At 51.5% G+C, this 13,514-nt stretch overlaps 1 protein-coding gene across 1 annotated transcript in view; it reads left to right on the top strand.

Moving 5' to 3' along the window:
* The window catches only part of KATNIP (katanin interacting protein), a 229,622-nt gene that overhangs the window by 154,992 nt on the left and 61,116 nt on the right, over positions 1 to 13,514 (top strand). The window contains exon 14 of the mRNA XM_070362218.1: positions 4,379 to 4,516. Within this exon, the coding sequence (XP_070218319.1) occupies positions 4,379 to 4,516 (138 nt within the window). The remainder of the gene's footprint in view (positions 1 to 4,378; positions 4,517 to 13,514) is intronic.

The raw sequence follows: 13,514 nt of genomic DNA, 5'->3' as shown, positions 1-13,514 counted from the left end.
CCACAGGATTCTCTAGGCAAGAATACTGGAGTGAGTTGCCATTTCCTTCTCCGAATCAGCCATAGGTATACACATATCCCCTCCCTCTTGAATGTCCCCCGCATCCTCCTTCCCACCCCTCTAAGTTGATACAGAGCCCCTGTTTGAGTTTCCTGAGACATACAGCACATTCCCGTTGGCTATCTATTTTACATATGGTAGTGTAAGTTTCCATGTTATTCTTTCCATACATCTCACCCTCGCCTCCCCTCTCACCGTGTCCATAAGTGTTCTCTGTGTCTGTTTTTCCATTGCTACCCTGCAAATACATTCTTTGGTACCATCTTTTTAGATTCTGTTTATGTGCGTTAGTATACAGTATTTCTCTTTCTCTTTCTGACTTACTTCACTCTGTATAATAGGCTCTAGGCTCCCCACCAGGGAAGTCCAATTTGTTTCCTTTTAAGATGCTAACTTATTAAAGTGAGGCTACTTCTGAGGGCTGTCCAGCATCACTCTGAGGGTGTGTGGATCTGTGTCAGGTTAATGTTGGAGACAGCATCACCTTCCTTAGGAGTCAGAAAGAGACCTCCTGAGAGAGGCCTTCTCTGACCATCGGAATGACCCTTGTCACTCTGGTGGCTGTTAATAATTCTCTTATGTTTGCTTCATCAAATGTATCCCCCTGCTTGATTATATTTTCCCTTGGCAATGTGACTTGTTTGCCTCCTCTGCTCACCCGAGCCGGGACCGTCTGGGCCGGGATCCCCCGCACTCAGGATTTGTTGAGCAAGTGGGTAGCAGATGCTGCTGGTGCCTGCCCTGGTCCTTCACCCCTCCCACTGCGGTCCCTGCTGGCTGCTCTTCCGCCTGCCAGCAAACACCTCTCTCCTATGGAAGGTTTGTTTTCTGGCCTCCAGGACCCTCTTTGCTTCCCCCTGCAGCAGGTCCAAACTGGCGGGGAATGGAGCCCCCAGGAGCAGCTCTGAACCTTCACAGATGGGAATTGGAGTATGGATACACACCGGCTCCTTTGTCCTTCCCTGTCTAAATCAACTCCTTATACTGAAATCCTTGCCTCAGGGACTGCTCCTGGGGGAACCCAAACCAAGACAGAATGATTGAATGAGTGAATGAAAAACCTAAGTTTGAATCCTCACTCCAAGGACTTCCCTGGAGGTCCATTGGGTAAGACTCCACACTCCCAGTGCAGGGGGCCCAGGTTCGATCCCTGGTCAGAGAACTAGGTCCCACATGCCACAACTAAAGATTCTGATTGCCTCAACTAAGACCCGGCACAAACAAATAAATCTATCTTTTAAAAAATTCTCACTCCATCACATGCGCAAACCACATCTTTGATGGACTCTGATCTTCCTTCAGGGACTCACCATCCGTCTCCCTGCTCCCAGGGCTTGGAGGGAACCCAGTGGAATAACAGCAGCAGTGCCCAGGTGCCCTGATTCTTGTTCGACACTCTTGATTACCACCTGCGATGGGCAGGAAGCAGCCGACACCCTGCCTGCTGCGCTGGCACTTGGAGGTTTTCCCAGTGAGCCTTGGGTCAGCCTTCGGCAGCTTCCAGCAGCCTTCCTCCCAGGCACTCTGTCAGTGGAAAAGAAGAGTCAGAAGGCCCAGTGGCTAATGAGGTTCAGAGTTACCTGTAGATTAACGTTCTCTGACTCTGAACAGCACGATTCTGGCTTAGCCCTCCTGCTGACAGAAATGTGATGGGAAATCAATACAGTCCCCGCGCTGGCATCTAAGGGTCAGCCTTCAGTCTCTGCCGTTGTCAGGCAGCCTCAGCGACCCACTCTAGGCTCCAGCTCAGAGAAGGGATGAGACATCGCCCCTGGGTTTGGAGATGTGCTGTCCTGACCCCTCGCAGCTGCCCAGAGCACTAGAAGTTCCCGCAGAGCCCAAGAAACTTGCCAGGATAAGTCAGAAGCCCTTGAACTCATCTCAGCAGTGTCCCGCCTCCTGAAAGGCACCATTGTCCCTGGGACAAGCCACCTCTGTCCTCCGTGCAGCTGGAGACTGCGCCTCGTGTCTCCTGGGGGCCAGTGGACCCCCCGAGGCAGCCAGCATCCCCCCTTCTCTGCTCTGTCAAGTAGCAGGCACGGTCCTGGGGACAGGAGCCCATGGAGATGTCCTCAGATACAAGGCGATGCTCGTTCTAGATAAAAGGGGCAACTTCAGCCAGTGTCAGAGATGCACGTTGCTTATTGGGATTTGTGGTTGTCAGCCCCTAAGCAGGGACCCTAAACTTGAATGCCTGCATTTAAGGGGCCGGGCAAAAGCATAACCAGGGAGGCGAAATGAGTGTAGAACAATAGTAAGTGCTGGGGACTGGGGGCCTGGCCACCAGGGCAGTGTACTCAGCTCCAGCCGTCAGGGACCCCGTGTTGCCACTAAGTCAATAGACAAGCCAGGCATCTATCTCTGAGGGGCAGGAGATATTTTCCATCTTTAAGTTTTGGCAACAAGTTGCCTTTTCCAGAAAGCAACAATAACAGCACTTAGTGAGCTAAACAGAACAGCTCTGCCGGCCAGATCTTTTTAGTCTCTTCTTGAAAGTTTCAGTGAGGGGCTTCCCTGGTCGTCCAGTGGTTAGGACTCTGAGCTTCCAATGCAGGGGGCGTGGGTTCAATCCTTGGTTGGGGAATTAAGATCCCACAGGCCCTGCGGCACAGCCAAAGAAAGAAAAATAAAGTTTCCGTGAGAGGACAGATATTAGCAGGTGAATTTCGTGTATTCAGTCATTTTTTTATTCGACTGTTGTTCCAAAAATTCGATTCAAAGGTTCTTGTTGTCGTCTCCCCGGTGCCAAGGAACTGTGCTGAATGCTAAAGGTTCTGGAACGAATGAGAAGAGCTTTGAAGCTGAGTGTGTGTGTGTGTGTTGGGGGGGGCTGACATAGACATGAAGACAGGGAATCGTGGGGCACTGAGTAAATGATACCCACAGGCGTATTGAGGAGCCGTGGGCACCTAGATGGGGTAGTGATTGTGTCAAGGGAAAGGGTGACCGAGAGGGTGACGATACCCTTGAGCTGCATTTCCCAGGGTGAGAAGGACAGAAGAGTGGTGTGTTTTTGGTTTTGTTTTTTGGTTTTTATCTACTTGTTTATTTTTGGCTGCCCTGAGTCTTAGTGTTGCTGTGCACGGGCTTTCTCTAGTTGCAACGAGCAGATGCAACTCTCCAGTTGTGGCACACGAGCTTAGTTGCCCCACAGCACGTGGGATCTTCCCGGACCAGGGACGGAACCCGTGTCCCCTGTACTGGCAGGCAGATTCTCAACCACTGGACCACCAGGGAAGTCCCAGGGCAGGAGGGTATTGCACACGGAAGCCCAGCCTGTGCAAAGGCACAGAGGCCGAGCCAGTGTGGAGATGTTGGGGAGCCGCTGTGAGTTTTGTCCAGACAGAGAGCAGAAGAGCAGGAGAGGTGCCTTAAAGAGATGAAGGGAGGCAAATGGAGCTGAGAGAAGTTCCTTTCCCACCCCCGTTTCTCCTTTCCACCTCTGTCCCAAGTGCTCATGATACCAAATCTTGTTGGTGTGAATTAAAATGCCAGCAAGACTGCCCTGCTCCTCTGCCTCTTTGGCCTTGAGAGTGGCCTTGGCAGTTTCTCCGGCAGGCGGAAATTGCACACGGGGGTCCCGAGGCTTGGAAACCCTGAAGGGAACAGAATAAATCCCAAGGCTCAGTGCCATGGCCCCGTCCCAACAGACGCCTGAGCCAGATTCTTTCTTTTTTATTTTTACATTTTTAAAATTCTACAGGGTTTTACAAAAGAAAATCAAAGGCTCTGTTTGCCAGGTTAATCAAACAAGCCCAAGTCGTGGCTCTTTTCCCGTCCTTCCCCCTCCGGTCTTTCTCCCCGCAAAGCCGATTAGGTTGATTAAAATAAAGCCCCCTGCAATTTAAATTCAGTCTGGTGGGAAGGGCCGAGGGGCCCCTGTGGCGGCTTTGTGCCGGGGACGGGGTCGAGGGTCAGTAGCCTGCTCCCAAGAGTGATCCAGATGGGGTGAGATCTAAGACCCCACCCGGGATGATGTACAGGAGGCGGCTGGCTTCCCACCTGATCCCTTCCCTGGTTTCCATGGTCACTGCTCATTTACTGGGTGGTGGTGGTGGTTTAGTCACTCAGTGCGTCTGGACTCTTTTGCGACCCCATGGACTATAGCCTGCCAGGCGCCTCTATTCAGGGGATTTCCCAGGCAAGAATACTGGAGTGGGTTGCCATTTCCTTCTCCAGGGGATCTCCCTGATTGAACCCACATCTCCTGCATTGCAGGCAGATTCTTTACAGACTGAGCCCAAACTGGGAAGATTACTGTGGGGTAAGGCAGAAATGTGCTAACCATAACAACGTCCTTCTCTTGCTGGCATTTCAGGGCAAGAAAGACCCTTCCCTGTGGACGTGCCCCTTCCACCCGCCGCTCCAGCTCTTTTTTGTTATCCGCAACACGGGACAGCTGCGTGACTTTGGTCTAACCAAGATCAAGGTTTGGAATTACTGGACGGCTGATGGTGTAAGTAACAGGCTCCGGTTCCTCACTGAGCATTTGACTGATGGCAGCACGTAGCGTTTTCCGTAACCGGACTCATTCCCCAAGCTGCAACGTGAGGACCAGGTGGCCCCACTGCCCTTCCTCCTGGGTGCAGCAAGCACCTGCTGGGGACTTTGACTTGGCATGTCAGAGCACCCCCCAGGAGCACAGCCTTTGCTGAAGGTTGGGGAAGTGGAACCAGGTCACCCTCTGGGGTACCTGGAGAATCATGAACTGAGGCTCCGTTTTAACAGATAAGGAAACAGACATATAGAGAGATTGTCACGTGACCCAAGTCACACAGCCAGTGAGTGTCACAGTGAGAATTTGAACCCCGCAATTGGACTCCAGGCCCATTTGCTTCGCCAGCGCTTCTCAAACCATAATCCGCAATGACTCCCTTGGGATATTGATTAAATACAGGTTCTAATGAGATGGTTGGATGGCATCACTGATTCAATGGACATGAACTTGTGTGAAGTCCGAGAGACAGTGAGGGAAAGGGAGGCCTGGCGTGCTACAGTCCATGGGGTCACAAAGAGTCGGATATGACTTGGTGACTGAAAAACAACAATCCAGCAAGTCTAAGGTGGGCCCAAGATTCTGTGTGTGCGGCCGGTTCCGAGGTGCGCCAGTGCTCCTGCTGTGTGCGCCCCACTCCAAACAGCCATTCTTCAGGTCTGTGCTCTTGGGCCTCTCTGATTTCAGAGCCCCTCCCCTTCTTCCTACCCTCACAACACTACCCCCACCCAGGTCCTCATTCTTGCTTTCTCTAAGCTATTTCCCACGTATTCATTTGCATTTATTCCTTCACTGAATACTGGTTCTTGAGCACATCCTAGGTACCATCAGGTTTCATGATCGATTCTGAAGACACTGATATAAAGACACGGTCTATGCCTTAGACAAGGGGTATCCCCTGTCTAAGAGCCGGCAGACAAGTGATGTAGATGAATGAGACAGTGTGATGAAGACCTTGATCAAGCTGAACCCAGAGTGCCATGGGTTTCAAACAGAAACCTCAGGGACTCTGCAGGGAACTCAGTTGGTGAGGAGGGACAGGACATGGTTTCCCTTCTTTTGATAGAAAAGGGGGCATGAACTATTCTACCTTCCTTTATAAGTGGCTATAAGGGAATCAATAGTATAAGTGAGATGATAAATGGAGACCAATTCTCAGCCTCAGTCTTGTTAGGGAGACACTGGGGCCTGGTGGGGAGTGCAGCAGACTGGCCAACACGTGGCCCAGTTAAACGGCAGGCCATTTTTCAGTTTTAACTAATGTTTGCTATGGAGCAATGCCAGCCAGTGCTGCTAGATCTTCCGAACATTCCCAGGGAGCTGGAAATCTGAGTTGAGCTATTTTGTTTGCAAATGTCAGTAGCTAACTTAAATTCTGCTGAAACTACCCTATCGGTGCATGCTCAGTCATGGCCCACTCTTTGCGACCACCAGACTCCTCTGTCCATTTTCCAGGCAAGAATACTGGAGCAGATTGCATTTCCTTCTCCGAGGGATCTTCCCAGCCCAGGGATCAAATCTGAGTCTCCTGCATTGGCAGGCAGATTCTTTACCACCGTGCTACCTGGGAAGATGAAACCACCATATAGTGCAAACCAAATTCATCTTTGAGCCAGAGCTGGCTGTTCCCAGCTTGCACCCTCGAGGAGGAGGGTGTCCACCTCGAGCTGGAAGAGGTCAGGGAAGGTATGAAGGGAGAGCACACCTGAGCTCTAGTGGGAAGAGAAGCCCTGAGCTAGGCAGACAAGGGAAAGCATCTCCAGGTGGAGGCAGATGCTTGGCGAAAAGAGGTGTGGAAAAGTATAGCCTCCTAACCGCTCTCCCTGATCCCAGGCCCAGGCCTCTGGTTTGTCTCCAGTAGCCCCTGGGAGGTCTGATCATGACTGTGGTTTCAAGCCCTCAACTTCAGTCAGTTCAGTCGCTCAGTAGTGTCTGACTCTTTGCGACCCCATGGACTGCGGCACACCAGCCTTCCCTGTCCATCACCAATTCCTGGAGCTTCCTCAAACTCACGTCCATTGAGTCAGTGATGACATCCAGCCATCTCATCCTCTGTCATCCCCTTCTCCTCCTCCCTTCAATCTTTCCCAGCATCAGGGTCTTTTCAAATGAGTCAGCTCTTCGCATCAGGTGGCCAAAGTATTGGAGCTTCAGCTTCAGCATCAGTCCTTCCAATGCTCAAACTTCAAAGGCTTCCCTTGATCCAGAGAATCCAGGTCAGACCTCTGAGTGTGACATCAGGGCCCCCTAATCCCCGTGTGTCAGGCCTGCCTCTCTCTCAGCACCTGCCCCTTGTTCACGCCCCGCTCCAGAGTGCCAGCTGCTCTTGGGGCTCTCCACCAGCCTTCCTTGTAGGCACAACTTTAGTCCCTGGCCCCTCCCATCTCACTCAACTCCAGGTGCTTGTCTATGCCTCATATTCCTGGAAGACCCAGGCCTCACTTTCTCCAGGGCGCTCACCTGACCAACCCTTGTGCACTTCTGTACCACGTAAACTAGTTCCATCACCCTAGACCAGGATGCGCACCGGCCTCCCTATCACCCGGGGCATCTTCCGAGCAGGGCCTGAGACTTCACCACTGTTCTACTCCAAGTAGAAGAACATGGCTAGCTAATGAATGAATGAGTTCATTCCCCTAAGAGCCCATAAGCAGTTGTCTCATCCTCCTTGAGATCCAGACGAGTGACCTAGAGCAGAAGAGGTTAGGATGCCTTCCCCAGGTCACACTGCAGGTTAGAGGCCAAGCAGGAGACCCCGAGCCTCGTGCCTCTTTCCCGCCCTCCCCTCCCCTCCTGCACCTCTTCCTGCTGGTTCTCTACCCACTCACTCACCCAGCCGTCCCTCCACACGTGTTCAGTTGCTTCAGTTGTGTCTGACTCTTTGTGACCCCGTGGACTAGCCCCTCCAGGCTCCTCTGTCTACGGGATTTTCCAGGCAAGAATACTGGAGTGGGTTGCCATCTCATCCTACAGGGGATCTTCTCCCTCCAGGGATGGAATCCACATCTCCAGGTGGATTCTTTACCACTGAGCCATCCCTCCAGCTCCCAGATAAACATCTGCTAGGCTCTGGGGATCTAGGTGCTAATGTGGCAGACACAGTCCCAGCCAGCTCTTGTTGACACACGACACTCCTCAGTGAAGTAACAAAAAGCTTTCTCTGATTTATGGTTTTTTAAAAAAACAAATGCCTTAAGTTTAAATTTGAGAAACAGTCCAAACCACTGGATAAGTGAGGAGGTTGCTGTGGGCCTACCAGTCTCCTCTCCCCACCCCCATGGTCAGCTTTGACCCAGGGTGTGCAGGGGGCTGGCCTCCAGGCCCGGGAGGGAGCCCCAGCCCCGAGTAGTGGGCTCCCAGCATCTCAGGCCGGGGCCTCCCGGCCACCCAACACTTCCTGGCAGGCGGTCATCAGCATCTTCTGGAATAAGTAATGAAACAGCACTGACTGCTCAAGCCTGTGCCCTGTAGCCCGGCCCTGTCATTGACTATACAGCTCAGGCCAAGAAAAGCGGATTTTGATGTGCTGGATTACAAAGGAGATAAGCTTCATCTCTTTTGGCCGCAGCCTGCCTTTCTTCCTTAACCTGCACTCGGCCTTCCCTGTGTGCCAAGAATAGAAAAGAGGGCCAGGACGTCGGGGCGTTGTGGCGGGCGCTCTGGGGGGCGGCCGGCTCCGGGGATCAGAGACTCCGGGTGTTCCGACACAGAGCAGCGCGTGCAGGACCGCAGGCCCCGGCAGGGCCACCATTTACGTAACGCACACCCATCTGTTGCCAGCATTTTCCGGGGGCAGAAAGCACAAACAAATGCAGCTGCAGGTTGGTTTGATTTAATATTCTCCAGAGAATGCTATTACTGTGTGTTTTAGAGGAGATAAAATGAGAGTTTATAGGAAATATAGCTCAGCCCGGTAGACACGGCTTGTTAAGACGGGTGTTTTGTGTCTGGGAATCTGAGGAAGCAAAGTTCAACGCGAGGCACTAATCCAACCAAGGCTTATTTAGAGCATAAGAAAAGAAGGTGCTGGAAGAATAGGAGTCTCTTATTGGAAGATCTGCTGCCTGTTTAAATCCTTGGGCTAACTTGGATGGGCTCCTTCACCCTCGTTAGGTAATGCGGGGATTCGGAGCCGGCCGGGAGTAGAGGACTTCGGGCAGGGTAAGGACTCAGAAGCCAGCATCTGTTCACGCAGCCGCACAGGGCAGCCCGCAGATGTGGGTACTCATCACGGCTGCCGTTTTACCCAGCACAGCGCACATCGGGCAGGCGTGAGGCCCCGAGTAGGGGCTCCATAAACATTTTTTTCTTAAATAATTTTATTTACTTATTTATTTATTTTTGACTCTGCTGGGTCCTCGTTGCTGCACAGGTTTTCTCTAGTTGCGGCGAGTGGGGTCTACTCTCTAGCTGGGGTGCACTGGCTTCTCATTGCAGTGGCTTCTCTTGATGCAGAGCACGGACTCTGGGGCTCATGGGTTTCGGTAGTTGCGGCTCCCGGGCTCTTAGCGCACAGGCTCAGTAATTGTGGTGCTCGGGATTTAGTTGCTCCACAGCATGTGGGATCTTCCCGGATCAGGGATCGAACCTGTGTCTCCTGTATTGACATGCGGATTCTTTACCACTGAGCCACCAGGAAGCCTACTCGGTAAACATTTGATGCCTGATGATGAAATGCATCATCTCAATTAACCTATCCAACCCATCCTACACGTGGACGTTGTCAGGCCCCACCTTGTAGATGAAGCTGGGACTTAGAATAAAGAGATCCCAGGGAGCAAATAGACTGGCGTTTCTTTTGTTGGCTCTGCTTGGGAATGCCTGCCTGGAGTGCTGTTGAGAAGGATCTGGAACTTTCCTCCTGGTGCATCCAGGATTGATTAGTGCACGTGATTGATCATCGAGGTTTGTCTTGGGCTCAGGAAGAGGACGTGATAATAGGTTTTCACATTTTGTGATGCTTCCCCAGATTAAATGACTGGCCCCGCTAGTGAGGAGTAAGGGGCGGAGGTGGGATGGGAAGATGGGGTCTGTGGGTTTCCCTGCGGTTTTTCTCTGCACGGCTTCCCCTGCAGAGCAGCATCTGCTAGGAGAAAAGAATCAATAGTCTCTCCTAGGATGTTATAACTCATCCAAAAAGTGGACTTTCAGCCGTTCCCCACAGTCCATCTGTTTTCCTATATATTAATAACAAGCATATTAATCTGCTACGTGGTACCACCCTTGAGTGAAAACAGGCAAGTCATCACCATTTTTGCCAACAGCATCACCACACAGGTTCTGCCTCCAGCCTGGTCACACCAGCAAGAGAAGCAGGACCCAGTGGTATATGTTACACATGGAAATGGTGCTAATTAAATAGCTTTTGAATGAATGAATGAGTGAGTGACAGTGGTATGTTTCTGTGACTTGTCGTGGTCAACCAGGCCAGTACTGCCCAATAGAACTTTCTGCAGTGATCTTAACATGTTCTCTCTGCCCTGTCCAGTGAGAACAATTCAAGTTCTCAGCCCCAGGTGGCCACTGAGACCTTGAATTGTGGCTCCTGTAACTTACAGACCACCATTTTACAATATATTTCATTTTAATACTAATGTAAGTGCCACATGTGGCTGGTGACCATGTATTGGACCACACAAGACTTGGTGCTCAGGGAGCCATGTTGAACAAATAGACAAGGCCCTGTTCATACAGTCCTCTCCCTTCTCATGAGGAAGGGAACAAGAAACGAGGGCACAAATGACTAGTGTCATCTCCAGTAATGCTAAGTGTTCTGAAGATGATGACATCTGGCACTGGAGAGGGACAAGGGGAGAATGAAGCAGGGCTGCGCTGGACAGGTGATCAAAGGCATCCCTGACCTGAATGTTGAGAAGGAGTAGCCGTGGGGACGTAAGTGGGAAGGGAATTCTTGGCAGGGGGCATAGCAAGAATAAAGGCTCTGAGGCAGGAACAGCTAGTTTAGGCAGAGACTGAGCTGGTGAACAAAGGAAAGTGTAAGGGGAGGCCCCCAGGGGTGGGTGGGAACCAGGTCATGTAGACCTCACTGGTCTGAAGGCAGAAGAGGGAGAGGGTCAGAGCCAGCTTGGCTGGGGCAAACCCTGGCTCAGGGGTGGGTGGGAACCAGGGCATGTAGACCTCACTGGTCTGAAGGCAGAATAGGGAGAGGGTCAGAGTCAGCTTGGCTGGGGCAAACCCTGGCTTCTCCTCGTCCTAGCTCTGTGACCTTGGGGGTGTTGTTCTGCACCTCTCTGACTCAGTTTCCTCATCTGTAAAATGGGGGGTGATTATTGTTCAGTTAAGACATATGAAGTGCTCGTGAATCCTGGCCTTCATGAACTCTATACAAAGATCAGCTCTTGGCATCATTATGGGAGGGTTTGGGGTGACACAATCTGATTGAGGAATTTAAAAGATCATTCTGGATGCTTTTTGGAGAAGGGGTCAGAGGGAAGGGGGAGCCCCAAGAAGAGGCGTTTTGGGGCCTCCACAGTCTAGCTTGGTGGCTTGGATGAGGGTCTCAGTGCTTCTGGAATGCACCATGCTGCTGCTGCTGCTAAGTTGCTTCAGTCATGTCTGACTCTGTGCGACCCCATAGACGGCAGCCCACCAGGCTGCCCCATCCCTGGGATTCTCCAGGCAAGAACACTGGAGTGGGTTGCCATTTCCATCTCCAATGCATGAAAGCGAAAACTGAAAGAGAAGTCGCTCAGTCGTGTCCGACTCTTAATGACCCCATGGACTGCAGCCTACCAGGCTCCTCCGTCCATGGGATTTTCCAGGCAAGAGTACTGGAGTGGGGTGCCATTGCCTTCTCCGGGAATGCACCATGGATAGATTCAATTCATCCCAGGGCAATACTTGTATTTTCAGAAAGGCCTTTCATGGTGGGGAAGGGATGGATTTTCAAATGAACACAAGTGAAGAGATTAGTTCATTAACAACCTATGTACCCTTCTCCAGCTTCAATAGTTATCTACATTCTGCCATTTTTGTTTCCTCTCTTCCCCTAACATTTAAAAAGAAATTGTAGGTATCATATCATTTCACTCATAATTTTTTGCGTGCATCTCTAACAGATAAGAAGTTTGTTTTTATATCATCCCGATGCTGCTATCATATCTGACAATCATTCATTATTATGCTTCAGTACCCAGTCCACATTCAAATATCCCTAACTGCCTAATTTTTAATAGTTAATTTGGCCACACCATGTGGCATGCAGGATCTTAGTTCCCTGACCAGGGATCGAACCCTCGGCCCCTGCTGTGGAAGAGTCTTAGTCGCTCAGGCATGTCTGACTCTTTGCAGCCCCAAGGACTATAGCCTGTCAGGTTCCTCTGTCCGTGGAATTCTCCAGGCAAGAATACTGGAGTTGGTATAGCCGTTCTCTTCTCTAGGGCATTCTTCCTGACCCAGGTATCGAACCCAGGTCTCCTGCATTGCAGGCGGATTCTTTACCACCTGAGCCACCAGGGCAGTAGAAGGGTGGAGTCTTAACCACTGGACACCAAGGAAGTCCCAACAGTTGATTCGTTTGGATCAGGATACAAACCAAGGCCAAACATGGCAATGGCTTTGAAGTCAAAGATGTGACCTTCGTTTGGGCAACTGAGTCAGTGTAGCCTGATGGCTCCGCCACATGGTAGGGTCTGGGCACCTCTGGCCTGGGGAGCACCCTCAGGCCTGGCGAGCATTCGTGTGTGTGCACGCTAAGTCACTTCATCATGTCTGACTCCTTGCAACCCCATGGACTGTAGCCCACCAGACTCCTCTGCCCATGAGATTCTTCAGGCAAGAATACGGGAGTGGGTTGCCATGCCCTTCTCCAGGGAATCTTCCCGACCCAGGGATTGAACCTGCATCTCTTAAGTCTCCTGCATTGGCAGGCAGGTTCTTTACCACTAGTGCCATCTGGGAAGCCCTTGGGGACCATGATGGCATCTTAATAGGGTGGCTGGGAGGAAGGGCACTGACCCAGATGCAAGCGCCTTCCTTAGGTGTTGACCTTGGGCTTGGTCTGGGCCACTGTCAACTGCTAGAGGGTGCTGTCTGGTGGGTGAGCTGCAGCCTCTAAAGCCTGTGTGCAGAGTCCATGCTCGGGAAGGTAAGGCATGGTCACCTTGAGAGGTCCAGGAAGCTCAGGTTTGAAGCAGGCCCCCAGCCAGCAGAGGACAGAGAGGTGAGCAGAGAATTCCACCTTGAGAGAGGGGGCCCCACAAGGTGTTCAGGCTCCAACCAGAAGGTTGGAATTCAGAGGCAAACTGTACTCCCAGCAGGAATGAGAATACAGATGCAGAACAGGGGTAGAAGCTGAGGCCTGTATCTCTGTACTGCACAGACCAGGGGACGAGCTGCTTCTGGGACAAGACAGGTGTCTAAGCAGAGAGGGCTGTTCACCCATGTGCAGGGGCCAGCCTAGGGCAGCAAGACAAATCCCAGACCCCCTAGAGGGTAGAGCTCTCCTCTCCCACCTCCTGCCTGCCTTGGCCAGGACTGACTTAGTAGCTGAATCTGTTGATTAAAATTCTCAGTCCCAACACTAGTGTTATCAGCCAGGATTCTTTTGGTAACAAAAGACAAGAAAACCCAATTAAATCCAGCTTAAGGACAAAAAGGCGTTCTTTGGCCCATGTTATAGGACAGTATGAGTTGGCCGCCTTCAGGCATGGCAGGATCCAGGAGTTCACATGATGCCATCAGGAATCTCCTCCCTCTGTGTTGGCATCATTCTCCGGTTCCAAGTGGTGGCCCCGTTGACATTGCTCTTGATTTCAGGAGTGCTTGCAGAAAGCCCCAGGTCTATGACCCCTGGCCAGGCCTGGGTTGCGAGTTGGAGCGAGGCCTACATTATCCACATGAAGTAAGGTCAAGGGAAGGGTGGATTCCCAATGAAAAATTGAGGTGCTGGCTAAGGAGGGAAAATCACCAGGGAAAGTACAAAATGAGACCCAGACTA

The sequence above is a fragment of the Bos mutus genome, chromosome 25, assembly GCF_027580195.1.
Source record: "Bos mutus isolate GX-2022 chromosome 25, NWIPB_WYAK_1.1, whole genome shotgun sequence".
Lineage (NCBI taxonomy): Eukaryota > Metazoa > Chordata > Mammalia > Artiodactyla > Bovidae > Bos > Bos mutus.
Note: the sequence above shows the minus strand (reverse complement) of the source record. Positions and strands in the feature narration are given on the sequence as shown.